The 27,289-nt window shown below is 51.8% G+C and overlaps 1 protein-coding gene across 4 annotated transcripts in view; it reads left to right on the top strand.

The window, feature by feature from the left end:
* The window catches only part of MRTFA (myocardin related transcription factor A), a 227,668-nt gene that overhangs the window by 197,032 nt on the left and 3,347 nt on the right, over positions 1-27,289 (top strand). For 3 of the 4 annotated variants that reach the window (XM_030915380.1, XM_010379227.2, XM_030915379.1), the window contains 10 exons: positions 4,712-4,767; positions 8,785-8,860; positions 10,502-10,663; positions 16,170-16,345; positions 16,856-17,005; positions 19,426-19,679; positions 19,951-20,122; positions 21,135-22,157; positions 23,065-23,217; positions 23,510-23,570. In XM_030915380.1, coding sequence (XP_030771240.1) covers positions 4,712-4,767; positions 8,785-8,860; positions 10,502-10,663; positions 16,170-16,345; positions 16,856-17,005; positions 19,426-19,679; positions 19,951-20,122; positions 21,135-22,157; positions 23,065-23,217; positions 23,510-23,570 — 2,283 coding nt within the window. Of the gene's footprint in view, positions 1-4,711; positions 4,768-8,784; positions 8,861-10,501; positions 10,664-16,169; positions 16,346-16,855; positions 17,006-19,425; positions 19,680-19,950; positions 20,123-21,134; positions 22,158-23,064; positions 23,218-23,509; positions 23,581-27,289 lie in introns of all 4 variants that reach the window. The other variant, XM_030915381.1, reaches the window with a different exon arrangement.

Consider the following 27,289-nt stretch of genomic DNA (forward strand, 5'->3'; position numbering starts at 1 on the left):
AGCTGGTATTACAGGTACCTGCCATCACACCCAGCTAATTTTTGTATTTTTAGTAGAGATGGGTTTTCGTCATGTTGGCCAGGTTGGCCCTGAACTCCTGACCTCAGGTGATCCGCCCGCCTTGGCCTCCCGAAGTGCTGGGATTACAGGCGTGATCCACTGCGTCCGGCCCTATCTTGAATTCTTTTCTTGGTCTTCATTTCTGGTTCTTCTGACCAGCTATCCTGTCTCAGCTTCTCCAACTTGTCTTCTAGTATCAGTGCCAAAGGCTGTTACATGGTGAGCTCCAGGTTTTGAACTATGATTCTCAAAGCTTGAGAGCCCTGGGGCCCCTCAGACAGATCCCTGAACCCCTCTTCTAAGCCTTCTTTGCCCTAGTCTTTACCCAGTGCTGTGGCCAACCTGACTCTTGTGTGTTGCCTGGACTCAGATATGCATCTAAACTGTGTGTATCATTGAACATTGAAGCTACCTTGTCCTCCTACCCAACAGTTTCTTTTCTTCTCTCTCTCTTTTTTTTTTTTTGAGACAGAGTCTTGTTCTGTCACCCAGGTTGGAGTGCCATTGAACAATCTTGGCTCACTGCAACTTCTGCCTCTTGGGTTCAGTAATTCTCCTGCCTCAGTGTCCCAAGTAGCTGGGATTACAGGTGCCTGCCACCATGTCTGGCTAATTTTTGTAGAGACAGGGTTTTCGCCATGTTGTCCAGGCTGGTCTTGAACTTCTGACCTCAAGGAATCTGATCTCCTCGGCCTCCCAAAGTGCTGAGATTATAGGCATGAGCCAGTATGCCTGGCCTTTTTTCTCTAATTTTTTTTTTTTTTGAGATGAAGTTTTGCTCTTGTTGCGCAGACTGGAGTACAGTGACATGATCTCAGCTCATTGCAATCTCCACCTCCTGGGTTCAAGGGATTCTCCTGCCTCAGCCCCCCAAGTAGCTGGGATTACAGGTGCCTGCCACCATGGCTGGCTGCTTTTTCTGTGTTTTTAGTAGAGACGTGGTTTCGCCATATTGGCCAGGCTGGTCTTGAACTCTTGACCTCAGGTGATACAACTGCCTCAGTCTCCCAAAGTGCTGGGATTACAGGCTTGAGCCACCATGCCCGGCCTTTCTTCTCTAACTTTTGAAGAAGTTAAGAAATGAACACAGAGGAGTGGAAAGAACTCTAGGCTAAGGATGATACAGAATTAGGTTATATCTTCCAATGTGGGGCCCTTAAACAAATTAGGTTATAATCTTATCCCTGCTATTTGCTTGCCTTTACTTTTTGGCCCTGTCCTTATCTATAAAATGGGATATTATCTACCATGTAGAATGATTAGGAATATTAAATTAGCTAACAGGTTTAAAATATCTAGAACAGTGCTTTCCATATAAGCACCCAATAGATATTAATCCCTTTCTTGCCATTACATGAAAATGTCCTTAATAGGACCAAATAGGAATTCATATAGAGTAGTCTGCCCTTATTCCTGAGGAATACGTGCCAAGACCCCCTAGTGGGTGCCTGAAACTGCAAATGGTACCAAATCCTATATGTACTGTTTTCTTTTTCCCTGTACATGTGACCTATGACAAAATTCGATTTGTAAATCAGACATAGTAAGAACTTAGAGCAATTTTAACAATACACTGTAATAAAAGTTATGTGAATATGGGCCCACTCAAAATACTGTAACATTTTTGGACCTTGGTTGGCCTAGAATAACTGAAACTATGGAAAGTGAAACTGCAGATGAAGGAGACTCTGTATACTGTAGCTATTTCACCTATCACCTGTCCTCCACTAGTGGTGCACCACCCTTTGTACATGAAGATGATGTCCTCAAGATGTTCTGGCGAATTGTTTTTCTAGAAGTTGGGTTTGTACCTTACCCTTTGAGGATAGCCAGTGTGGGTTGTTGAGGCAGCAAGTCAGCCAGGGTTTTAGAGAATCTGTGGCTGCGGTACAGAAACTAGCTGGCCTGTGAGTGAATCAAGCCAGTGATTCAACCAAATTACAGCATTTGGTGACAGCAACACCTGAATATATCAGCACATATACCATTTGGTTCAGGGCACACTCAGTGGCGTTTCTTTGTTACAAGGGTTCTGAGAGGTGAGCAGATTCTCTGGAAGAAAATTAGACCCAGAAAGCAGTCACAACCGCTGTCACCCAGCAGTAATTGGTAGCACTCAGTACTAGAACACAGATCCCTTGACCTATCCAGAACTTCTGTGAGGTTTCGAACCCAGTTGAGAACCAGAATTCCGGCTATTCAGATGAAAGTTTAGAGCTCTGCCGCAGAACCTTCCCGTCCTCCTGTCACTAGTCACCTTGTGTCTATGTCTTACAGAATACTAATTCCTTGAGTGAATAATTATTGAGGGTATACTGTGTGCCTGGTATTCTAGGCACTAGGGAATGCTGTGAGTAACTAAAAAAATAGACAAAACCCTTGCTGTGCTCTGATGGGGGCATGTTGTAAATGTAAACATGGGAGACTGAGAGTAAACAAGAAAAATATGTAGTATTCCGCTTTTTTTTTTTTTTTTTTTTTTCCGCCCAGGCTGGAGTACAGTGGCACTATCTTGGCTCACTGCAACCTCCGCCTCCAGAGTTCAAGCGATTCTCCTGCCTCAATCTCCTGAGTAGATGGAATTACAGGCGCCCTCTACCATGCCTGTACAAAAATTTTTGTATTTTTAGTAGAGACAGGGTTTCACCATGTTGGCCAGGCTAGTCTCAACTCCTGACCTCATGATCTGTCCACCGCGGCCTCCAGAAGTGCTGGGATTGCAGGCGTGAGCCACCACGCCCAGCCAGATATGTAGTATTTGTATAAAGACTGTCATGACAGTGATGAGTGCTGCGGAGAAAAATGAGGCAGAAAAGGAAGCCGGGGTGGGGTGGACAGTGTCCATTTTCTCTTGATTCTTTGTACTTACTGTCTCATGCATGTGCTAAGCTTTCCAAGAGGCAAGGTTATGTGTGATCCATCACACCCAGGTTCCTGCAGAGCAGGGCCTTTGGAGTTGAGCTAGCTTTACACAGTAGATGCAGGTGCAGGGGGTGTCTGTTTACCCACTGAAATGCCCACGACCTGTCCATGTAAGAAGTGGGGAAGCATGGATAGTGCCTAGGTAGGTTGAGGAGGTAACCTGTAGTGGTTTTTCTTTGATGTTATTTGTTAAATCTAGAGCTCCCCCTTCTGTTAGAAGATAGGATCTCAGTAGTACTTTTAAGACTAGAGTTTCTTTTTTATCTTAAGATTCACAAAAGTTTTTAAAAATAAATACTGCTGGGACAATTGAAACTTTCTTCTGGAACTACTGTTGCTAAGGCCCAGCCCCCCGCTAGGGGAGGAAGGAGGAAGAAGCACAGAGGCCCAGGCAGGATAGGGCCCTATCTATGCTCTCTTGCTACTTTTAGCAGCTCCTTAACCCTGCACTCCTGCCGCAGCCAGCAGCCTAGCAAAAGTTATCTCTGCTCACAGTTTCATAGCTCTTTGGAAATTCTAGGGCAGGAGAAGTGAAACTGACCACAGTCTTATAAATTTCTCTCTTATTGCCTCTGTTCCCTACTTGAAGTGAGTCAGGCCTTTCCCTCTCATCCTCAGAGTGTCTTAAAATTTATTTGTCCTTACAGTCAAGTTTTTGACAAAAGGAGTCAGACCCTTCATTCATGGTGCAGCCTTTCTGGAGGCTCTTGGTTTGGTCTTGCCACCTGAGTGTTGTTTGCAGAAGTCAAGACTTGTGGTCTTTATGTGGTATCCCCAGAATAGAGCTGAGCCCTTCGTGTCAGCTGTTGGTTGTGTGTGTTCCTTCACATATAATTGCTGTGGGGTTCTTTTAGTCCTTAGAGATGAAATTCAAGTTAATTTTAGCAGCACTATAAATATCAGGTGCAGTGAAGAAGGAAGTAGCACCAAGTGGACATATATCTTTTTGGTTTTAACTGTCCCGTTGAAACAGTTTGGCCACTTTATGATTCCTCATGAGGCTGAGGAAGTAAGGTTGACCTGGCATGCATCTGTGCCCCTTCCTGTGTGCAGGTGTCCTGAGAATAATGTGAGGCCTAGCAGGCGTTCTTGGAGCCCTGGCTGATGGGGGATTTGCGGCTGACGGTCCAGTCATGGGCCAGGGTGTTTGTTAAAGTTACATTCCATGGGTGCACTTTATACAGCCCAAGCTTAGGCAGTGACAGTTCCCATTAGGAATCATATTTTGGTTTCTACCAAAACTGTTTGAATGGGGTAGCTAAGCCATAAAAATACATGCTTACTCAGGTGTCATTGCCTTCACTTCAGCTGATATTTATAGTACTAGTAACAGTAACATGAATTTTTTTTTGAGACGGAGTCTTGCTCTGTCGCCCAGGCTAGAGGGCAGTGGCGCGATCGCTGCTCACCGCAAGCTCCGCCTCCTGGGTTCACACCATTCTCCTGCCTCAGCCTCCCGAGTAGCTGGGACTACAGGTGCCTACCACCTCGCCCGGCTAATTTTTTGTGTTTTTAGTAGAGACGGGGTTTCACTGTGTTAGCCAGGATGGTCTCGATCTCCTGACCTCATGATCCGCCCACCTGGGCCTCCCAAAGTGCTGGGATTACAGGCATGAGCCAGTGCGCCTGGCCAGTAACATGAATTTAAGGTGCCTTCTCCACTGAATATTGTAGCCCTAGACATGATGCTTCACTCGAAGGTAATTCTTTATGGTTCTTCTCTCAACAGCTTTGAAAAGTCCAGCTGCATTTCATGAGCAGAGAAGGAGCTTGGAGCGGGCAAGGGTAAGGTACCTTTTTTCCCCTCAGAACCCCCAAAGAGCATTTTCAGAGCTCATTGCATTGCTGGTTATATTTCCATTTAGAGCTTTCCATAGAACTCTGAGGCCAGAGCCTGCTAGACTCTAGGGCCAGCCCTGGCCTTGCAGTTTTAAATGGAAAACTCTTCTCCTACCTCATCCCTTCTCTTATCAACCTCCCATGGTGATTATATGGAACATGATTGGAATGAGGTTTCTCTTTTAGTACGTTTAAGGATATGGAACAATCACCTGATCCTCCTTCCCTGAATTTTGGAGTGCTTTGGAGACCACTGGTATTTCCCCATATTTAATTCCACTTAACCTTTTGTAGATGTTGGGACACAAACATTAGCCAATGGAAAAGCTTCCCAAGTCCAGGGTTACACTGCCCACACCTCACAGGATGGGCATTCCAAAGGGTAGGAAACCTCCCTGGTCTCCATCTGCCCAGAGTAGGTGGTATCCACTTGACTCTTGTGGAAAGCAGAAACTGGCCCACACTCCAAGCTCAAGTGTTCTGCTGTAGCACCTTACTTGCATCCCCATCCCAATTCTCAGTTTCAGTTCCCCAGGGGCCCCTGAGGAATATTCTGCTGCCCAGTGTGGGTAGAGATGGGGAAGTCACCAGAATTTGCTTCCCCCTCCCACTTACTTTACTTTTTTCTTTCACATAACATCGTGGGAAGATAATCCCTTACACAGATCATAGTCTGCATCTCCTTAAGACCCACAGCTATTCCACAGCTATTTTATTTTACTTTATTTTTTTGAGACGGAGTCCCACTCTGTCACCCAAGCTGGAGTGCAGTGGTGTGATCTCAGCTCATTGCAGCCTCTGCCTACCAAGTTCAAGTGATTCTCCAGCCTCAGTCTCCCAAGTAGCTGGGACTACAGGCGCCCGCCACCAAACCTGGGTAGTTTTTGTATTTTTAGTAGAGAAGAAGTTTCACCATGTTGTCTAGGCTGATCTCGAACTCTTGGCCTCAAGTGATCTGCCTGCCTTGCCCTCCCAAAGTGCGGGGATTACAGGCATGAGCCACTGCACCTAGCCTCACAGCTATTTTAGAGTCTCAGAAATATTTACCTCCAATACTTTTTTTTTTACTTTATTTCATTTTTTCCCCCCTAGAAAATCATGATTAATTCTTAGAGTAAGTGGGAAGAATGAAATCATGGGTCCTGGGAACCGAAGGAGTAACAAGCAGCAGTGTTTTAGTTTGCCGAGAGCACTGGAGAGTACAATGTGGGGGGAAAGGATGGCATTGCCTGTGCCCCTGTTCGGTCAGAAGACTGGGCACCATTTCCTTGACTGCTTCTCGAATAGGCAGGGACCAGTAGAGCTGATTAGAAGAGTCTGTTTTATTGAGCACCTTTATGTAAGAGGTTGCATCTGTTTCTTTTTTATCCTCACATCAACTCTTATGAATTAGGTAGTATTATCCTCATTTTATAGATGCAGTTAAGAGAAGTCAACTCACTTGCCCAGCCAATAAGTGGCAAAGCTGGGACTCAAACCTTTGTCTGTGGATTCTAGATTTGTTTTTTAAGCAAAATGATTTTATTTCCTAACACGTGGTAACCTAACATTCAATTTGCTTACCATGCACATCTGCTCACAAATGACTTCCACATTACAATAACTACTTCCATATTTACGCATGTACTAAAAATGATCTTAGTTGAGATATGAAAAATGAATATATTGGATTGGTTACAGCAGAATTTGCTTTACTTAATTCTAAAAGCTTAAAGCTTTGAAAAGCTGCTACTTTTGCATCTCATACTTCCAGATGAATAAGACACAGCAATATCAGCTTGTATTCAAGAGAAGTTTCATTTATTTTTCTGGTGTTGGAACCAGCTACCCACATCTGTTGGTGCTGCATAGGCAGCTATACATGATGGTGGGAAATCATCCACCATGGCTCCAGCTATGTCACGATCACACTTGAGGGACTCTGAGATGCTGTTGTATTTACACTACTGATTGCTTTGCTTTGCTTTGCTTTTTTGGGTAATTTTAGAGGTGGGATCTTGCTGTGTTGCCCAGTCTGAATTCCAACTCTTGGGCTTAAGCAATCCTACCTTTGACCTCCTGAATTGCTGGGATGTATAGGCATTCACCACTGTACCTGGTCAAACTGATTTTTCCCCTCAGTTTTCTTCAACACAAATGTGCTTCAGTGGTCATGAATGCCTTTAAGGATATCAGTTGCAAAATCCATATCTTTAAATTCGGCCCTGAAAGTTCTCTGGTTTTCTGTCAGAGACCTTGTACCCTCTAAACCAGTCCAGAGTAGCTTCTAGGTAGTCAGGTTTCAGCCATTTGACATCATTAATATGTTTACTATTTGTTATAAGGATACAACTCAGAAACAGCCAGGTGGAAGAGATGCGTAGGTATGTGGAAAGGGACGAGGAGCTTCTGTGCCCTCTCCAGGTGGGTGTGTCACCCTCCTAGCATCTCCATGCCTTTAGCAAACCAGAAGCTCCTCCATATATTTTCTTAATCAGGACTGTATTCTACCTCAGTCATGGCCACTGGTCAGAGCTTCAGACGGCTTAGAGAATAAGCCTTCCACTGTTGTCTGTGGAGACTTGTGGCACCTGACACCTGCTTTACCACTCTCTGCTGCAGCTGAGGCAGCACTTCTGCCCACTGCACATGGGGTGATAGACCCAGAGCCCACAGCCACTTTAAACCATGTCCTGGATTGCTCAGCCACCCCTGGGCTAGCACAGAGCTGCCCGGCCAGAACACCAAGGCGGCAGATGGCTAGGTGAGGAGAGTCTTTTTTTTTTTTTTTCCAGTCTTTTCCTTTACTATATATAATGTCCTCCGAGGCTTCATTTCCTAGTGTTCTCTGGCCTGTCTTATCCTTTGCTGGTCTTGATCCACTAATGTTCTATGGTTTGAAAATGTTGGTGCAGAGGTTAAGAGCACAGACTCTGTAGAGTCAGATCTGGGGGACTGTATATATTATAATTAGCCCCGTTTGGTGGGATGGCTCTGTGACTCTTGAGGGACTAGTGTAGTTTGCCCAGAGTTTCATAAATGCAGAAATTAGGACATTGGACTTTGAGGAACTAGAGCTTTGATACCATGTATCAAAATTAGCATTCCATTTGGCAGCCATTCAAAATGAATGGAAAATGCTCATGAGATCATGCAGTGTTACAGTTTTTTGGTTTTTTTGTTGTTGTTGTTTGCGCTATTTTTGGTTTTTGTTTCTTGAAATGGAGTTTCGTTTTTGTCGCCTAGGCTGGAGTGCAGTGGCGCAATCTTGGCTCACTGCAGCCTCCACCTCAAGTGTTCAAGTGATTCTCCTGCTTCAGCCTCCCAAGTAGCTGGGATTACAGTTGCCAGCTACCACATCTGGCTAATTTTTGTATTTCTAGTAGAGACAGGGTTTCACCACATTGGCCAGGCTGGTCTTGAACTCCTGACCTCAAGTGATCTGCCCACCTTGGCCTCCCAGAGTGCTGGGATTACAGGTATGAGCCACTGTGCCCGGCCCAATGTTACATTTTTTAAAGCAGGATATAAAATAATATTCAGTATGATTACAGCTCTGCAAAGTTAAGCCTATTTTCTGCGTGGAAGAGTAACTAGAAACAGATATCCCAGAATACTAACAGTGGCTGATTAAAGTTTTTTTAATTTTATTTTTCTTTCTAGTTTTCTAAATTTTCTTTGCTGGACATATATTACTTTTATGGTAGTAGAAATAGTAGTTTTTAATAGATATATTGTCAGTCCAACCTCAGAGAGACAAATGGTCTTGAAGAATGGTGCCCTTCCTTGGCAGGCGCAGTTGGATTTTGATGTGCTCTCCCCAGGCCTCCTCTTGCCTCTGGACCCTGCCATCATCAAGTTAAGGTTGTGGGGGCTGCAGAGGTAATCAGCAGCCACCATGGCCAAGGCTGCTCTTGTGATCCTGTCCATGCCATAAGCCTGTGTACCTGGATTTGAGAGTTTCTTGGTGTGTTTTTTCTGTAGACAGAGGACTATCTCAAACGGAAGATTCGTTCCCGCCCAGAGAGATCGGAGCTGGTCAGGATGCACATTTTGGAAGGTGTGGAGATTGGAATTGCTTTTTCATCTAGACCCAGTTCTCACCGTGTGTACTTACTACTGCACTACCCATTTCCTTCTTGCTGCTTCTCCCATTTCTGTTGGCAGTGGGTAAGCCAGAGCCTTAACACAATATGACAGCTGTGCCATGGTAACCGTCGCTGGTCTGAGAGACTCTCAACAAGCACAGTCACATGCTCTTAGTTTGGCTTGGCCTGTTCTCCAAGGTCCCACCATCCCTTGGTGTGAGATCGTTTCTCTCTGACAAAATCTGTTTTGTTTTGTTTGAGACAGAGTCTTACTCTGTCACTGTGATTACAGGTGTAAGCCATCATGCCTAATCTAAAATCTGTGTTTAAAATACACTTACTTTTTAATATTCATTAATTCATTCAGTCAGTCATTCACTTGGCATTCACTTGACTGTCTGTGATATACCATGCTCCATCTAATATTATTCTAGATGTATACCTGGCCCCAGCTGCACATGTCTTCCTCCCCACCCCCCCGCCCTTGTTTTTTGAGCTGGAGTCTTGCTCTGTTGCTCAGGCTGGAGTGCAGTGGTGTGATCATGGCTCACTGCAACCTCTCCCAGGTTCAAGCGATTTTCCTGCCTCAGCCTTCTGAATAGCTGGGATTACAGACGAGCACCACCACACCCAGCTAATTTTTAATATTTTTGGTAGAGATGGGGTGTCACCATGTTGGCCAGGCTGGTCTCGAACTCCTGACTTCAAGTGATCCGCCCATCTTGGCCTCCCAAAAGTGCTGGGATTACAGGCGTGAGCCACTGTGCCTGGCCGTCTTCCCACATTTTTAGTGAAGAAAAGGTTTTGCCTCCTGAAAGCAGCATAAATATATTTACTTATTGTTTGTCTAGTGTTTTTTTTGTTTTGTTTTGTTTTGTTTTTTAAACTTGAGATGGAGTCTTGCTGTGTCACCCAGGCTGGGGTGCAGTGGCACAATCTTAGCTCACTGCAGCCTCCACCTCCCGGGCTCAAGCAGTTCTCCTGCCTCAGCCTTCCGAGTAGCTGGGACTACAGGCACCTGCCACCATGCCTGGCTATTTTTTGTATTTTTAGTACAGACAGAGTTTCACCATATTGATCAGGCTGGTCTTGAACTCCTGACCTCAGGTGATCCACATGCCTTGACCTCCCAAAGTGCTGGGAATACAAGTGTGAGCCACCACGCCCAGCTGTTTGTCTAGTTTTGAGCTGTTTGAGGGGCTGGAAGAGAACTTTTCTAGTCTGAGTCCCATATTTTGCAGACAAAGGCACTGAAACCCAGAGCAGAGATGTGAATTGCCTCAGTAACACAGCAAGTTTGAGGGAGAGTGGAAACCATTCTGTCATCTGGTTGGTGCTGCTTCCATTCTGTAGCTCCACCTTAGAAAGTCTTCTGAGCTTGCCCCTGCCTGGTTGTAATTGTGTGTGACCATGCACTGCCTGGTCACAGTGGGAACCCGTTGTCTTGTCTTTGTGAAACTTCAAGGCAGGCCACTCTTCTCTGCTTGGGATATGCTTTCCATTTTGACAGTCTCTGCTCTTGCCCAGGAGGAAGGAGAGCTGCTCTGGAGTTCCCAGGGCAGAACCACGTCCACTCATATATCTTCCTGTACCCCTTTCTCTCCCATGGGCAGAAACCTCAGCTGAGCCGTCCCTCCAGGCCAAGCAGCTGAAGCTGAAGAGAGCCAGACTAGCCGATGACCTCAATGAGAAGATTGCACAGAGGCCTGGCCCCATGGAGCTGGTGGAGAAGAACATCCTTCCTGTTGAGTCCAGCCTGAAGGAAGCCATCATTGGTGAGGAGGACCCAGCCGCCCTGCGTGAGAGGCAGCTGAGATGCAGGAGGGGAGGGGAGGGAATGCCAGGCTGAAGCAGAATTGGGCTGAGGCTCTTGACTTCTTAACAGAGTTTGAGAGCCTCATGGATGGGTCGTGTGAACTTGGGATAGTGCCTGTTGCTTGAAGAAACAGGGACATACAACAGTAATTAAGTAAATAACAGGACTTGAGCTGTTCACTTTCCATCTTTGTAAACTCGGGTTGCTTCCTCTTTCACAGAGTAGGTAGATGTCAGGGTTAGTGTGTGTGAATGTGTGGAGATGCCAGGAATTAGAAATCTGTATAATACTCTTTATTTTTATTAGTGAAATCTCTTTTTGGAGACTGGCCCTTTCCACGGATATTTCACTCAACAAATATTGATAGACCCAAACAATGTGCTAGGTGCTAAGACCACAGCCCCACAGGGCAGACCAAGTTCCTTTGTCTTTATGGAGCTCATGCCTTATGGAGCAGGTAACAGGCAGGTGCATAGGCAAGATAGAGAAGCTGTGCTGGAGGGAGCACAAGGTACTCTAGAAACACAGAGGAGGGTCACCCAACCTGGTTGCATCAGGAGGGGTGCAGCTGCCAGAGGAGGTGACAGCCAAGCCTGGGGCTGAAGGATGAGTAGGAATTCGTGAAAGCGTGTGGGAGAGGGTGGGACAAGGGAGGGAGAGGACAGTGCTCCAGACAGGGAGAACAACCCTCGGACCTGATGAGACGGCACTGGAAGGGAGAGTGTCAAGATGAGAGGTGGGAGGCCAGGTCCCCAGTGATTTGGTAGTCCGAGGCGGGAGGATCACTTGAGCCCAGGAGTTTGAGACCAGCCTGGGCAACATAGGGAGACTCACCTATACAAAAAAATCAAAAAATTAGCTGGCTGTGGTGATACACACCTGTAGTCTCAGCTGCTCAGGAGGCTGAGGTGGGAGGATCTCTTGAGTCCAAGAGTTCAAGGCTGTAGTGAGCTATGATTGTGCCACTGCACTCTAGCCTGGGTGACAGAGTGAGACCCTGTCTCAAAAACAAAAACGAGGTGGGAGCAGTAAGCACAGTCCAGGATGTGCAGGGCCTCTTGGCACACTTGGGAGTTTGGAGTTGATTCCTTTAGTGTAAAAGGGAAAAAGCCTCTTTTCTCTCTATTTGCGCTCAATACAGAATACTTCTGGTGTTGGTATTCTGGCATGGTGTTTCCCCACATACCAGCAGTTCTCCAGTGGACACCAGCTGGGTGCCCTTTTCAGATGCCATCTACCTGGAGAGAGTGTCCGATCCCACAGGTTGAGGACTCAGTCCCACAAAACTTAGCCCCACTCCCCATGCTGGTCCCACGCCCCAGGTTATTTTACATTTGCTTTTAACCAACTAGCTATCGATTGGGGTTCCTATACTCTCTCCTTGGGCTTGATAATTTGCTAGGATGGCTCACAGAACCCGGTTAAACATTTCACTTACATTTGCTGGCTTATTATAAAGGAGGCAGAGGGACAGCCAGAGGGAGGGGCGGATGGCACAGTGTAGTGGGGTGCCAGGGGAGTGGTGGTATTGGAACTTCCCTGCCCACTCCGGGCCTTCACCCTCCCAGTAGCTAGAGAAGCATATCAAATTCTGTTATCCAAGAGTTTTTATAGGCTTGATCTCAGAGCCCCCACTCCACATCCTACATACCCACCCCCACTTTCCTGGAGGTTGGTGAATGGGCTGGTAGTTCCATTCCTCTAATCCTCTAATCACTTGGTCTCTGTGGTGACTGGCCCAATCCTTAGTCTCTCCCAGATCATCACATTAGCATAAGCTCAGGTGTTGTAGAAAGGGGCTTGTTATACATAACTGAGGATACTCCTCACCTTAAGGAAATTTTTTTTTTTTTGAGATGGAGTCTTGCTCTGTCGCCCAGGCTGGAGTGTGGTGGCCGGATCTCAGCTCACTGCAAGCTCCGCCTCCCGGGTTTACGCCATTCTCCTGCCTCAGCCTCTGGAGTAGCTGGGACTACAGGCGGCCGCCACCTCGCCCAGCTAGTTTTTTGTATTTTTAGTAGAGACGGGGTTTCACCATGTTAGCCAGGATGGTCTCGATCTCCTGACCTCGTGATCCACCCGTCTTGGCCTCCCAAAGTGCTGGGATTACAGGCTTGAGGCACCGTGCCCGGCCTTTACCTTAAGGAAATTCTAAGGGTTTTAGCTGCTCTGTGATGAGAACTGGGGGATAAAACCCAAATATATTTATTATCCTACTCTTCGATTTTGGTGATAATTGGTACAGACCTGTCTCCTTCGCTGCAGTGGGCCCAAGACCCAATCCCTGACAAGACAGCACCTGCCTGCCCCTCCTCAGGCAGCTGTGCCTTCACAGAAAGAGGCTCAGGTTTTCCTCTAACATAATTTTAGTTTTGGGCAGAGGGGAAACACTGCAGCAGGACCCCCAAGGCATGCTGAGTTAGGCCTTGGGCCCTGATTAGAGGCGACTGGCAGTTTCTAGGGCCTCCTCTGCACTATAGCCACCCTACTGTAGGCTGGCCCACACTGGGCCCAGAGGAGCCCTTTCCCCATGTTGATATAGTAGCCGTTATAATTCACAGATTTTCCCTGGCGTTCGTCCTGCCTCATCTCAGTGGTTTCCTCTGTGTATTCCTCAGCAGTCCCAAGTTACAGGCCAGTGTAGGGGCCAAGCCAGTTCTAGATGCTGCAGCCAGCCACAGTCTGATAAATTTGTGCCGAGAGTCAGTAGTGTGCCAGGCCGTGTGAAGTCCTGATGTCACAAAGATGAATAAAATATGACTTGTGCCCTCAAAGAATTCACGTGGGTCTGATGTGAGGAGACTAATGTATAAACAACTGATTTCTGAGTCTGGTTCCCAGTCAGATGCCAGTGCTGCCTAGTAGGAAGGCCATGGCCCTGCGACACTGTCTCTGAGTCACCTGCCTTGTGCGACTGCTTGCAAGATCACACATGATGATGAATATAAAGGGCCCAGCCTGGTCCTTGGTGCCTAGAGAGACTCACACAATGGTTGCTGCTGTTGTCAGCAATAACACTCATTCTAGACCAGCTGGCAGCTGCTGTAATGGACAGTGTAACAATGGATATGTGTGTGTCAGCGCTGTGGGAGCTCAGCAGAGGGACATCTCTCAGGGATGGGGACAGGTGTTGGTGGCCAGGGAAGTGCCCACACTATAGCATGTTTTGGGGGCTGGATCAGAGTTTGCCAAGTGGAAAAGGTACAGAGGGACAAGAGGGAACAACACGGGCAGTGGCCTGGAGACCTGTGCTTGTTTGTTTGAGGAATTTGGCAATGGGGTGATTGTTGGGGACTTTAAGGAGCACAGAGCATTTGCCAGCAAAAACCAGATTGTACAGTTGAGTAGGAGGGAAGAAGGTAGTGATGGCAAATGTAGCTCATTTGCTCAACAGTTCTGTGGAGAAGGAAAACAGAGGCAGGTGCTGGCTTAGGGAGGGGTTTTCAGGCTGGGTGCAATGGAGCAGGTTTTTGGGCTGAGAGGAAAGAGTCAAGGACATAGGAGGATGGGCACCTTCAGAGGAAGAGGAGGGAGGAGGACGAGGAAATGGAACCCCAGCTGAGGTCGAGGTTTGGCTCAGATAGGAGAGGCAAAGCTGGGAAGGAAGTTTGGCTCAGATGAGTGAGAAGGAAGCGGGCAGTGGGAGCAGGGGGAGCAGACCGTTCTGAGGCCTGAGAAAAAAGGGCTGATGGGGGTTGGAGTCTTCCCCACACACCTAACCTCCCCATCCCACCCTTCCTTCAGGCCCCTCAGTTATCTTCAAGGTTCACACTAAGTCCTCTCCTCCAGGAAGACTTCCCTGAATCTCTCCTCGGTGTGCCCTCAGCTTCTGTGTTTTCTCTCTAGCAGAGCATTCATGGGGCTCCGAGGCAACTGAACCATAAACTCCTGGAGGGCAGGGGCCCCATCTTTGTTCCCAGGATGTGACTGTGAGTGGAGAGAGAAATAGTCTGTAGTGACCCTGGCCTGTACCAGCCCTGGGTTTTCCACAGTATGGCCAACAGCTTCCTTGGGTTGGACTAATCTGGTGGAAGCTACAGTTCCTCCACCCTCGCTCACCATTGTCAGTACTGGCCACCCTGGGGCTGCTGTCCCAAAGCAGGTGCCCTTGCTGGGAGTAGGAGATAGTGGGGAAATCTAGCTTTGTGTCTGGCATGAAGTACACGTGGTCAGCACGCCCCATTCTGTGTGTTGCGTACTTGCCCCTGCTGGGACAGATGAGGGGACGGAGGAGCAAGCCACCACCACAGTCGCCATTAAGGAAGAAGCTCAGATGCGTCCTTCCCAGGTCCTGAGGGAGGAGAGAACCTCAGGTCCTGGCCCTGGAGGGGAAGAGCTGCTAGGAGAGCTACTGCATGGACAAACCCAGCCTGAGCTGTTGTGCCTTGTTCCTCTTCCTTACCTGGGGTCTTCCCACACAGCACACTTCCCCAGGCTTGGGCGGCAGCTCACCCCTGCCTTCACCACTGCCTTCACCACTGCCTTCACCACTGCCTTCACCACTGCCTTCACCACTGCCTCAGTTCCTTCTGCATGGATGGCAGATCAGCTCAGAACCTGCTACCCCCACCTCTTCCCACGACAGTGCTGAGCCGATGGCTCTGTCAGTGACTCTTGAAATAGCCTCCTTGCCTCTGTTCCCATCTTTCCTTCCCACTGCGACCCCATGGAACAGAAGCTTTGTGCTGCGCCCTCCTCCCGTCTCTGCCTCCCAGTTGGCCTCAGGAGGACACGTACTCACAGTCATCCAGAGCCTGGCAGTGGGTCAGGTCAGGGCAGTTACAGCCAGCAGGCTGTTTTCTTCTGGTGCCCCTGCTACCCAGGTGTTGGGTGTCTGCGAGCCACTGGCCTCTAGAGGAGGTCACCACACCTCCTCTATTTCACCTGTGCAGACAGACATCCCCTTTCTGGGATACCCTCCATCTGAAGCCCAGAGCCAGGCTCCTTAGTCTGTTCCTGGCCTCTGGGGAATTCAGCTACACTCACAGGGCTGTTACCCAGGCTTTTCTGATCCTTGTTAGCTGGTTCAGAGCCCTCACTGCCCCGTTTGGAAGCATCATGGGGGAAGAAGAGAGTTTTGTGCAGTGTGGGATGAAGATACAGAGTACCTTTAACAATAGGGAGACGGTTGAGGTGGAAAGGTAGCCCGGGTCTCCTAGGGAGGAGCAAGGGAGGGAGGGACAACTTGACACTGAAGCCTAAACACACTATGGAGTTACAAGCAAGAGGCTAAAGGAGGCCTTTGCTCAGCCCATGAGGTCACTCTGATGGCCTAGGAGGCCTTTCTGGCCTCTCTTGCAGGGTGATGATGATGACCAGAGCTTTTTTGGACCAAGAAAGCAGATTGGCTGCTAGTCTCCTTGGTTTGCCTGCCTCACAGAGCGTGTGGGCTGTGGGCCAGGCCTGTCCCTGCTCACCTGTGCCCTGGGCTGCAGGTGGAATCTCACACCAGCTTTGGGTTTCAGTGGGCCAGGTGAACTATCCCAAAGTCGCAGACAGCTCTTCCTTCGATGAGGACAGCAGCGATGCCTTATCCCCTGAGCAGCCTGCCAGCCATGAGTCCCAGGGTTCTGTGCCGTCACCCCTGGAGGCCCGAGTCAGCGAACCACTGCCCAGTGCCACCTCTGCATCCCCCACCCAGGTGAGTGTGTGCTTCCAGATGCTTCCCCAGCTCCAAGGTGCTAGGGCTGCCCAGAGTAAGGTCTCTCTCCTGGGCCGGGGTATGCCTCCTGCTCTGGCACAGGGGAGCCAGGGGGATGCTACCCTAGTTGCTCAGGTGCTGGCTGCTTGGGCTCCCCACTGGTGGGAGATGTGGGCAGAGGCCCCGCTCCAGCAGCCATAGGTCAGGTGGAGGACGACGCTGGCCACGGCTGCCTTGCAGTGGGATTGCAAACCTCACTGGCCCAGTCTGTATTCATTTATTTGGAGCAGCCTGCTTTTCTTGAGTGTATTCAGTTCTTTTCATTGCCTTCTCTTTTTCTTTCCTAGCTCCTCCTGCCACCCTGGGGGTTGCTCTTCTCCTCCCCCAGTTTCTGCCCACCATTTGCACTCTGACAGTGGTGGCATCTGAGGACCCTGTGTAGGGTCAGGGCAGGCTGGGCACACCCTACCTGGAGGTGGCCATGTCCTCACTTCCCTTTTTCCCCCTCAGGTTGTGTCTCAACTTCCGATGGGCCCGGATTCCGGAGAAATGCTTTTCCTGGCAGAGCAGCCTCCTCTGCCTCCCCCACCTCTGCTGCCTCCCAGCCTCACCAGTGGAACCACTGTCGCCACTGCCAAGCCCACTCCCACGCTCATTAAGGTACATTTCTGCCAGTGACTGTACCCTCCCCTTCCTGGTGCCCTTTGGAGTCCTGCTGTGACTTCATTCCAGCTGTGGGGACGGCTGCAGGGGCTGTGGTGCACGTCTTCTCCCATTGGTCTGGGAGTTCCTTCCTGTTCTCTCCGCTGTCCGACATAACACTGGCTGTTGCGATCGTAGCCACCAATTATTGGTGGCCTTGGGGTGGCCTTGGGCATTCCAGGTACTCATTCCTGCTCTCATCCATGAAGTCATTCCCACACATTATGTCTTGTTCACTCAACAATTCCGTGAGGCAGAAATAGAGCCCTTTGCTACAAGAGAGGAACTGAGAAGTGAAGTGATGTGGCCAGAGGCTTGCAGGAGGTGTCACTGAGTGTTCTTCTCCTCCTCCAAGGCCTGACCTGAAATGCCGGCAGGAGGCGGGGGTTACTGTCGTCGGTGTGGGGGACCCTGTGCTGGGCACTGCTGGCCTCATGGACTCAGGTGTCTGCTGTTAAATTCAGCTGCACCAAGGGCTGATGCAGGGTCCCCCCTGCTCCACAGAACTGCCTGGCCACCAGGATCTCGGGGGCCCCAACCCCACACCTCCACCTGGCCCACGCCTCCCTGACTTGCTCCACCTGTACCCTTTCTGCTCTGTCCTTTCTTACTCTCTCGGTTCTCGCCTCACACAGACCCTGTGCCTGGCTTGGCAACCCCTGGCCATCTGAGCCTCAGGAGAGGCCGACAGTCTGCAGCCTGGGCTGTCTGGCGCTCGTGCTCTGGCCTTAGTAGGCCCCACTAGCTCTGGGAGCTGCCTGCCCATCTTGTGACTCTCCCTGGCTCTGTCCCATGGTGACATCCCCAGTCCCGCCTCTGCACATGACCCTGTCATCTCTGCTGCCTCCTGCTTCCTCTGTGTCAGAAAGTCACTGTGGCTTCCTGAATGTCACTGTCTCCTCTTTCAGGCCTGGGAGCAGTGAGTGGCCTCTCCTCCTAGCCTACCCTTGCTTTCAGTGCTGCCTGCCCAGGCGCTGCCTCCTCAGTGCCTGTCCTGCACCTGCATTCTCTTCCTTACTGTCAACAGGTGTCCCTGCTTTTCCCACAGAGTTCCTCCCTCCAGCGTGCTTCTCCTCACACTCCTGTTGCCTTCCTTTGCCTCCCGCGTTTGGAAGAAGAGTCTGTGTATTTTGTCTACACATCTCTTCAGTTACCCCACCAGTGGACTGAAACATTATCTTCAGGGGCCTCAATCCAAGTCCATCCCCACTGCTGTGCTCCTGGCCCAGCTATTGGGGTTCCCTCACTTTGGTTGTGTTTTCCCTGCCTCCCTCTTCCTCCCTTTAATTGGGGGTGCTCCCTAGGCTCTGCCCTTTGCCCCCTCTCTCCCTCTGCCTGTACGTCTGCCTGCTCCCCAGCCTGTGCTCAGAGGTTCTCTGTGGCTGTGTTCCCTTCTTCTGGAGCAATCCTGGCCCCAGAGCCTCGGCAGCCCTGCCCTTTCTCCATCCTTCCCATGCTCCCAGCAAAACCAGAACCTCTTCTGGGGTCACTCCTCACCTGCCACATGTTCACTTTGTCTGTTCTTCCACTAGTGGGTCACCTGCCCAAACCTTCCTTTCGGTCCTCATTGCCACAAGGTCTAGACGCCACCTGTTCCTACATCCAGCCTTGTACGCTTCTGTCTGCCATTCTCTGCTCAGAACTTCTCAGCTCTCCGCGGTCTCTCTCTGGCACTCCCTTGCTAACTTACCTCGTCCAACTGCGCCCTTCCTTGCTCCAAGAACAGGCCTCCCACATATTGCCTACTGGCCCTTGGTCAGTTTGGGTCTTCTGACTCTCCTGGCCCAGCAGCTGTGCCAGCTGGAGGTCTTTGGGGGCATGAATAGGAGCTTTTAGAGTCCTGTGTTAGAACAAGAACAAGATCACCTTGTGACTTTGGGCAAGTGACTTCTTTGAGCCTGTTGACCATTTTCAAGTAGACATGACAGTTCCTACCTGGCAGGATTCCCCCCAGCCCCAAAAAAAGCAAGCAGCATTCTTGAGAAGCTTGTGTGGCTCCGTCTTTGTAAAGTGCCTGGTCTGGTGCAGCCCAAGCTCCATCAGTCAGCTGGGTTTTACCTCCTTGTGTTCACTCTGGCTTGGGGTCATGGTGATGTCTGTGCTGGAACATTTGGTTGATTTACCCTCCAAGCTAGAAGCTCTTTTAAGCCAGGGGCCAGGCACAGCCCTCTTTGTCACTCCAGCCCCTTTCCTGGCACATTTCTGGGCACGTTTCTGCTTTCAACGGAGTGTATGGTCCCATGGGGAAGAGTGGAAATGGGCAAAGTGTGGATGGAGATGTCTTCTCGGAAGCCACACAGGCGTGGGGAGAGCTGCCAGCCCCACCCCGAGAAGCCTGAGGCTGCCCCTGAATGGCACCCTGTCTCCTGTGCCCTCAGCAAAGCCAACCCAAGTCTGCCAGTGAGAAGTCACAGCGCAGCAAGAAGGCCAAGGAGCTGAAGCCAAAGGTGAAGAAGCTCAAGTACCACCAGTACATCCCCCCGGACCAGAAGCAGGACAGGGGGGCACCCCCCATGGACTCATCCTATGCCAAGATCCTGCAGCAGCAGCAGCTCTTCCTCCAGCTGCAGATTCTCAACCAGCAGCAGCAGCAGCACCACAACTACCAGGCCATCCTGCCTGCCCCGCCAAAGTAGGCACCCACTTGCCACCACCTGCCCCTGCCCTCCCCAAGCCACCCTGAGCCAGGCAGGTGCCACATCTGGTGGAGGTGAACCCCACATCTTTAAGGACCCTCTGGTCTGGGTGCTACAGAGTGGTCTGCAGGCAGGGTCACCCTAGCCTTTGCTAGGCCCTTGCCCCATGCCTATCTGTACCCAACCCTGCAGCCCAGGCTTGGGCTGCCACCTGCAGAGGCCACGGGTGATGCTGGATGGGTGCTCATTTCCGCCTTTTCTTCTCAGGTCAGCAGGTGAGGCCCTGGGAAGCAGCGGGAATCCCTCAGTACGCAGCCTCTCCACTACCAATAGCAGCTCCAGCTCAGGTGCCCCTGGGCCCTGTGGGCTGGCACGTCAGAACAGCACCTCACTGACTGGCAAGCCGGGAGCCCTGCCAGCCAACCTGGACGACATGAAGGTACACAGCCACTGGAAAACTTGAGCCACTGCCAGCCTGGCCCTTCCCACAGGGGCTGTCCGGGTGCTGGTTTTTAGGCAGGGAAGGCATCCAGCCTAGGACCCACCATCGTGGAAGGCAGCGCAGGGCTCCAGGCTCTGGTCCCTATCGGACAGGGGCACCTTGGGCACAGCTCCGAGGCTGCCTGGAGGTGGTCATGGCGAGTGACACCAGCTTCCTCGTGGTGGGTCCTGTTGTTGGCAGCACAGCCGGCATCTGTCCAGGCAGTCGCATGTCTCTTATCTTCCTTGACTTGTATGGTACATTCAATGTGAGAAGTGGGGATTGGTGTCCCTGTGAGGATGGTCAAGCTGAGGCACTGACAGGAGGAGAAGCTTGTCCACAGTCGCAGACCTGGTCAGTGTAGACTGGCCTGTCCAGTAGCAACCCTGCTTGCATTTTCCCCTTTGCCGGTGAATGCGGAGCTCAGGGTGCTGTTCAGATGCAGTGCCTGCCTGGGAAGAGAGTGGCCTGTGATCAGGGTCACAGACTTGGCTTCCGTCCCAGGGCCTTGGAGAGGAGTGGGTCATGCCCAGTGCCTTGTGTGTTTTCTCTGCCCCATCAGAAGATTGACTGGACCAAGCTCTCCCTTGAGAACTTGTTCTCTGAACTAGGTTGGGCCCTACTTTCATGAGCTCGGTTTTCTCTTCTGCAAAACTAAGTCTGTTCCATTCAAGATTTATTGAGCCCAAGCACCATGCTGGGGGCTGGGGACAGCTGTGGGCACCATGTGCCAGCCCCCGCTGCCTGCATAGGTGGGGAGCATTGTAACCAGGTCCCTGCTAGAGTGAGAACAATGAAAGGGAGGATGCTGTTGGCTCAGGTGGTGGGGGGCATTGCGCCCTCTAGGCTGCTGGAGGATTAGGGCAGTTGATGCATCTGAAGTGCCCTTCTGTCAGACTGCCCTTCTGCCTGGACCCAGTGCCCTGTGTCCAGCTGCCCCTGGCCTCCCTGACTCTTGACTGCCTTGCAGGTGGCAGAGCTGAAGCAGGAGCTGAAGTTGCGATCACTGCCCGTCTCAGGCACCAAAACTGAGCTGATTGAGCGCCTTCGAGCCTACCAAGACCAAATCGGCCCTGTCCCAGGAGCCCCCAAGGCCCCTGCCACCACCTCTATCCTGCACAAGGCTGGCGAGGTGGTGGTAGCCTTCCCGGCGGCCCGGCTGAGCACAGGGCCAGCTCTGGTGGCAGCAGGCCTGGCCCCAACTGAGGTGGTGGTGGCCACGGTGACCAGCAATGGAGTGGTGAAATTTGGCAGCACGGGCTCCACACCGCCTGTGTCTCCTACGCCCTCAGAGCGCTCACTGCTCAGCACCGGCGATGAAAACTCCACCCCCGGGGACACCTTTGGTGAGATGGTGACGTCTCCCCTGACGCAGCTGACCCTGCAGGCCTCACCACTGCAGATCCTCGTGAAGGAGGAGGGCCCCCGGGCCGGGTCCTGTTGCCTGAGCCCTGGGGGGCGGGCAGAGCTAGAGGGGCGCGACAAGGACCAGATGCTGCAGGAGAAAGACAAGCAGATCGAGGAGCTGACGCGCATGCTCCGGCAGAAGCAGCAGCTGGTGGAGCGGCTCAGGCTGCAGCTGGAGCAGGAAAAGCGAGCCCAGCAGCCTGCCCCAACCCCTGTCCCCACCCCTGCCCCTCTCGGCACCCCAGTGAAGCAGGAGAACAGCTTCTCCAGCTGCCAACTGAGCCGACAGCCCTTGGGCCCTGCTCACCCATTCAGTCCCAGCCTGGCGGCCCCAACCACCAACCATGTAGACCCTTGTGCTGCGGCCCCGGGGCCCCCGTCCGTGGTGGTGAAGCAGGAAGCTGTGCAGCCTGAGCCCGAGCCGGTCCCCACCCCCCAGCTGCTTCTGGGTCCTCAGGGCCCTGGCCTCATCAAGGGGGTTGCACCTCCCACCCTCATCACTGACTCCACAGGGACCCACCTTGTCCTCACCGTGACCAATAAGAATGCAGACAGCCCTGGCCTGTCCAGTGGAAGCCCCCAGCAGGTACCTGGGTATGGGAGGAACCGGGCAGGGCCCAGAGGAGGGTGGGAAGAGCGTCTCGCGACAGCCCTCGTGGGCCCCAGGGGCCCCTCGTGCTGGGCATTTTGTGTTTGCTTCATTTAATCTTCCTTTCGACCCTCTGAAATGAGAGGTCGTTATCCCCATCTCACCACGGGGAGCACTGAGACTTAGGAAAGTTAAGGGACTTGCCTGAGACCCCCTAGCCATAGGGCAGAACCATTGGTGAGCTCTCCACCTCTCTCGGTGTTGAGACTAGAACATTTTTGCACCTCAGCAGAGGACTCCTGAGCAGCCCACACCAGGCTGGGCCTGCCCTAGTGCTGCTCTGTGGGGAGTGGCCAGTGAAGGTCAGAGGTAGCCTGCCCTGGGGAGAGGCTGTGGGGTCCTCTGGCCAGGATCCAGCTCAGGGTCCTCCCCTCAGAGAGGCCAGCTGTCCCCACCGAGGTGTCAGCAGCAGAAAGCTCCCCTAGCAGACCTCTCAGCCTAGGCCACAGGTGAGGCTGCCCTAAGGCTTTATGTAGCCTTGTGGTCCTGCAGAACTTGGGGGTGGAGGAGACAGTGACAGGAACAGGTACCTCAGGATAGGAGATGGGGGTCCCTGAGCAGACCCAAGCAGAGAAAGAAGCTGCAGAAATCTCAGGGGGTGACCAGCCCAGCCCAGAGACCTCTCCCAAACCTCAAGAGGCCAGGTACCCCGGGTTGAGGGTCCCCCATCCTGTATTCCTTCTTACCTAGTGGCTTTCACGAAAGCTCCCTAAAAGCCAGTGCCCCCCATCTGCCCTCCTAGAGTGTGAGAGGCCCTGGCCCTATCCCCACCCCTCACCCCTACAAGGCAGGTCTGTACCCCCAGCCCCCTGGCCACTGGTCCTCTCCCTGCTCTTCTGTCCAGCCCTCATCCCAGCCTGGCTCTCCAGTGCCTGCCGCCTCTGCCCAGATGGACCTAGAGCACCCACTGCAGCCCCTCTTTGGGACCCCCACGTCTCTGCTGAAGAAGGAACCACCTGGCTATGAGGAAGCCATGAGCCAGCAGCCCAAACAGCAGGTGAGGAAGGCGGGCTGGGCCTGGCCATTGTGGGCGGCTGCCCTAGGCTGCTGGGCTGAGGTTCCTACAGCCCCAGCTGCAGGAATAGGGGGCAGGTGAAGCCCAGCTTCAGGGTCAGAGAGGCCTTGGGGAGTGGGCCGTTGGGGGATAGGCACCAGGAGTCCGGGCACGCCTGTGGGTGCTGTGGGTCTGGCTGCTTATTCTGGGTGGAGGGAGGAGCCTCATTCGTAGTTCATGCTGGGAGCCCCCATTCAAGAGTTTCACTTTTTTTTTTTTTTTCTTTGTCCCGCAGGAAAATGGTTCCTCAAGCCAGCAGATGGACGACCTGTTTGACATTCTCATTCAGAGCGGAGGTAACCCCAGGTCCCCTGCTGCCTCCTGACAGCCTTCTCTGTTCATAGGTGTCTCTAGCCCTGGGTTGGTTTGTTTTTATGGAATGCTTCCATGCGTGACCAGTCTTGGGCAAGCACTGTGGATGCATGGTGGCTGTGAGCCCTCCTGTCTCCAGGGCCTGGATGAGAGGACCAGGGAAGGTGTCGTCCTTCAGCAGGGAGCACTGCCCCCAGGCCCTCACCTGCCAATGAACAGAAGAGACATTTGCCCTTGTGGAGCTCACAGTGCAGCCTGGGGAGGTGGAAAACAAGTAGAAGAAATAAGCAGATCATATGGAAGATCCGAGAGGAGCCTTCGGAGGCGGAGGGGAGGGAGAGGTCTGGGGAGCCTGGTGGGGAAGGGCCGGGATGGCTCCTGTGAGCGGGAGCAGCTGTGTGCATCTGTGCGGCCTCGGGAGTGCCTGGCGAGTTGGAGTGGAGTTGAGGAAAGGGAAAGAAGGGCTTTGTGGCCAGATCATGCATGGCCTCCTGGGCATCAGGGCAGGGTGGCTTTGGCTCCATCGTGTGGGAAGCCATCGCACAGCCTTGGGTAGAGTGGCCTGGTCTGATGCAGGACCCAGGAACCTTCCAGCTGCTGTAGCGATAGCAGCCGTGCAACGGCAGAAGCAGGGAGCCCCAGGTTGGGGGTGGTGGGAGAGCAGGGCTGTGGCCCAGCAGGCAGCAGTGGCAGGTGGAGGAATAGCTGGAGTCAGCCCCATTTGGAGAGAGCCAGGTTGGTGTCTTTATGGATGAGGTGTGGAGAGAGGGAAGGAACAGCCAAGGATGACTTCAAGGGCTGTGGCCTGAAGGGCCAGGGTGGAGTGGCCATTGATGGGGTGAGCTGGGGAGGGGGCACGTGTGGGACCACATTGTGCAGTCGCTGATGGGGTGTGTCATGAGTGGAGGGTTTACAGGGACAGTTGACATCGAGTGGCATTTGTAAGGTCTGGGCTGCAATGTAGGAGTTGGGGTGTTGTCACATCTAGATTGGCAGTTGGAGCTGGGAGGCTGCCCAGGGCGTGAGGTGGGGGAGCAGAGGTCGGGGCTGAGCCCAGCCTTGGGGGTCGAGAGGACAAGCAGTGGCAGGGTGTGGTGTCCTGGAAGCCAGCTGTGGCCAAGGGAGCTGAGGACCGAGGTCTGGACCCGGAAGCAGGCGTCATGGGCACAACAGGAAGTCTGTGAGAGGCCTGAGAGCAGGGTTGGGGGTGGCCATGGAGAGCTCTCTGGGAGGTTCCTCTGCAGAGGGGAGGAAGAGAGTAGGGCAGATGCTGGATGGGAGACAGCATGCATCTGTGTGAGGGACCCAGCTGGGAGTGGAAGATCCCAGAGGACCCCAAGATGGCCCTGGGAAGGAGCTTACTGGCGGCAGCAGGCAAGAAGGCTGGGCGTGTGGTGCCGACGCTGGTCGGCGAGCACGGACTTCTCTCCAAGTGTCTCAGTGGCTTCTGGAGGAGGAGGAGTGGCTGAGGGGTACAGGAAAAGCGGGAGCTCAGCCTGGAACCACAGCTCTACCAGAGTGGATTTGATGTTGTGTGAATTTTATTTCAATTTAAGACGAGCTCAGTCACTGGTGTTCCTGTGAAGTCAGCAATTCTCAAGCCTTAGGGAGAATCCCCAGGTCCCTGGGGCCTGAGGTGCATCTCTCACCAGTGCAGGTGGCACTGAGGTGGCAGGTATGGGACCTGCTTTGGGGACAACTGGGCTGGGCACTCAGGAAAGAGGCCTTGGCATGAGCTTTAGGAGTTTCCAAGGGAAGGTGGTGCTACCCCAGAGATTGTTCAAGAAGGAAAAGGGAACAGGCTTTGAACTCTAACTTCTAAGAGATGGTAGAGAAAAGGAGAATGGTGGGTGTGGGTGCCGCCTGCCCCCAAAGGGACACTGAGAAGTGGCCCAAGAGGTGGCAGTGATGCCAGAAGCAGATGTTTGAGGAGAGAGGTCTGGGCAGGTGGTGGCAGCTGGAGGTGAGCGACCTGCTTGCCTGTGAGAGCAGCTGCAGGGCAAAGAATGCATTCTGCTGGGCCAGGAGGGGCCGGAGCCCACAGGATTGGGGAGCAGGCCCGGTTTTTGCATAATTCTTTTTTTTAGTTGTGGTGAAATAATAAAATTTGCCATTCTAACCATTTTTTAAATGTACAATTCAGAGGTATTAGGTCCATTCAGTGTTGTGCAGCTATCACCCTTATCTACTCTAGAACTTTTTTTTTTTTTTTTTTTTGAGACGGAGTCTCGCTCTGTCACCCAGCCTGGAGTCCAGTGGCGCAATCTCGGTTCACTGCAAGCTCCGCCTCCCGGGTTTATGCCATTCTCCTGCCTCAGTCTTCCTTCTGCTCACTGCTCCGGCCTCGTGATCCGCCCGTCTCGGCTTCCCAAAGTGCTGGGATTACAGGCTTGAGCCACCGCGCCCGGCCGACTCTAGAACTTCTACATCACCCCATAGGGAAACTACCCATTAGACAGTAACTCCCCATTCTCCCCAACTGCAGCCCTTGGCAGCCCCCATCCCACTTTCTCTATGAATTTGCCTATTGTAGGGACCTCACAGAAGTGGAATCAGTTTGTCCTGTGTCTGGCGTATTTCACTCAGCATAATGTCCTCAAGGTCCATCTGTGTTGCAGCATGTGTCAGAATTTCACTCTTTTTAAAGGCTGAGTCATACCCCTGGTGTGGATATACCACATTTTTTTCATCCATTCCTCTGTGGCCGGACACCTGGCTTGTTTCCATCCTTTGGATGTTGTGAATGTGGGTGTGCAAGTGTCTGTCTTGAGTCCCTGCTTTCAGTTCTGGGCATAAACCTAGGGCTAGAATTGCCAGATCATGTGGTAGTCTGACTCTGTTGCCCAGGTTGGAGTGCAGTAGTGCGATCTTGACTCACTGCAACCTCTGCCTCTTGGATTCAAGCAATTCTCCTGCCTCAGCCTCTCGAGTAGCTGGTGCCCGCCTCCACACCCGGCCAATTTTTTTGTATTTTTTAGTAGATGCAGGGTTTCACTGTGTTACCTAGGCTGGTTTTGAACTCCTGAGCTGAGGCAGTATATCCGCCTCGGCCTCCCAAAGTGATAGGGTTACAGGCATGAGCCACCACACCCAGCCTCATATGGTAACTTCTGTGTTTAACTTTCTGAGGACTCACTAAACTGTTCCTACTGCAGCTGTAGCATTTTACATTCACACTAGCAACGCACAAGGGTTCCAGTTTCTTCACCTCCTCACCAGCACTCCTTATTTTCAATTTTTTGATAAAAGCCACCCTAATGGGTGTGAAGTGGTACCTTAGTTTGCATTTCTGTAATTTAGTGATGTGGAGCACCTTTTCATGTGTTGCCTGACCATTCGTGTATCTTTTGGAGAATGGCTGAGTCCTTTGCACATTTTTTTAAATTTTTTAAAACTTGTGGTAAATTGACCAGGTGCAGTGGCTCACACCTGTAATCCCAGCACTTTGGGAGGCCGAGGCAGGTGGATCACAATGTCACGAGATCAAGACCATGCTGGCTAACATGGTGAAACCCCATCCCTACTAAAAAATACAAAAAAATTAGCCAGGCATGGTGGCGGGCGCCTGTAGTCCCAGCTACTCGGGAGGCTGAGGCAGGAGAATGGCGCGAACCCGGGAGGCGGAGCTTGCAGTGAGTCAAAATCGCACCACTGTACTCCAGACTGGGCGACAGAGCGAGACTTTGTCTGGAAAAAAAAAAAA

The sequence above is a fragment of the Rhinopithecus roxellana genome, chromosome 13, assembly GCF_007565055.1.
Source record: "Rhinopithecus roxellana isolate Shanxi Qingling chromosome 13, ASM756505v1, whole genome shotgun sequence".
NCBI lineage: Eukaryota > Metazoa > Chordata > Mammalia > Primates > Cercopithecidae > Rhinopithecus > Rhinopithecus roxellana.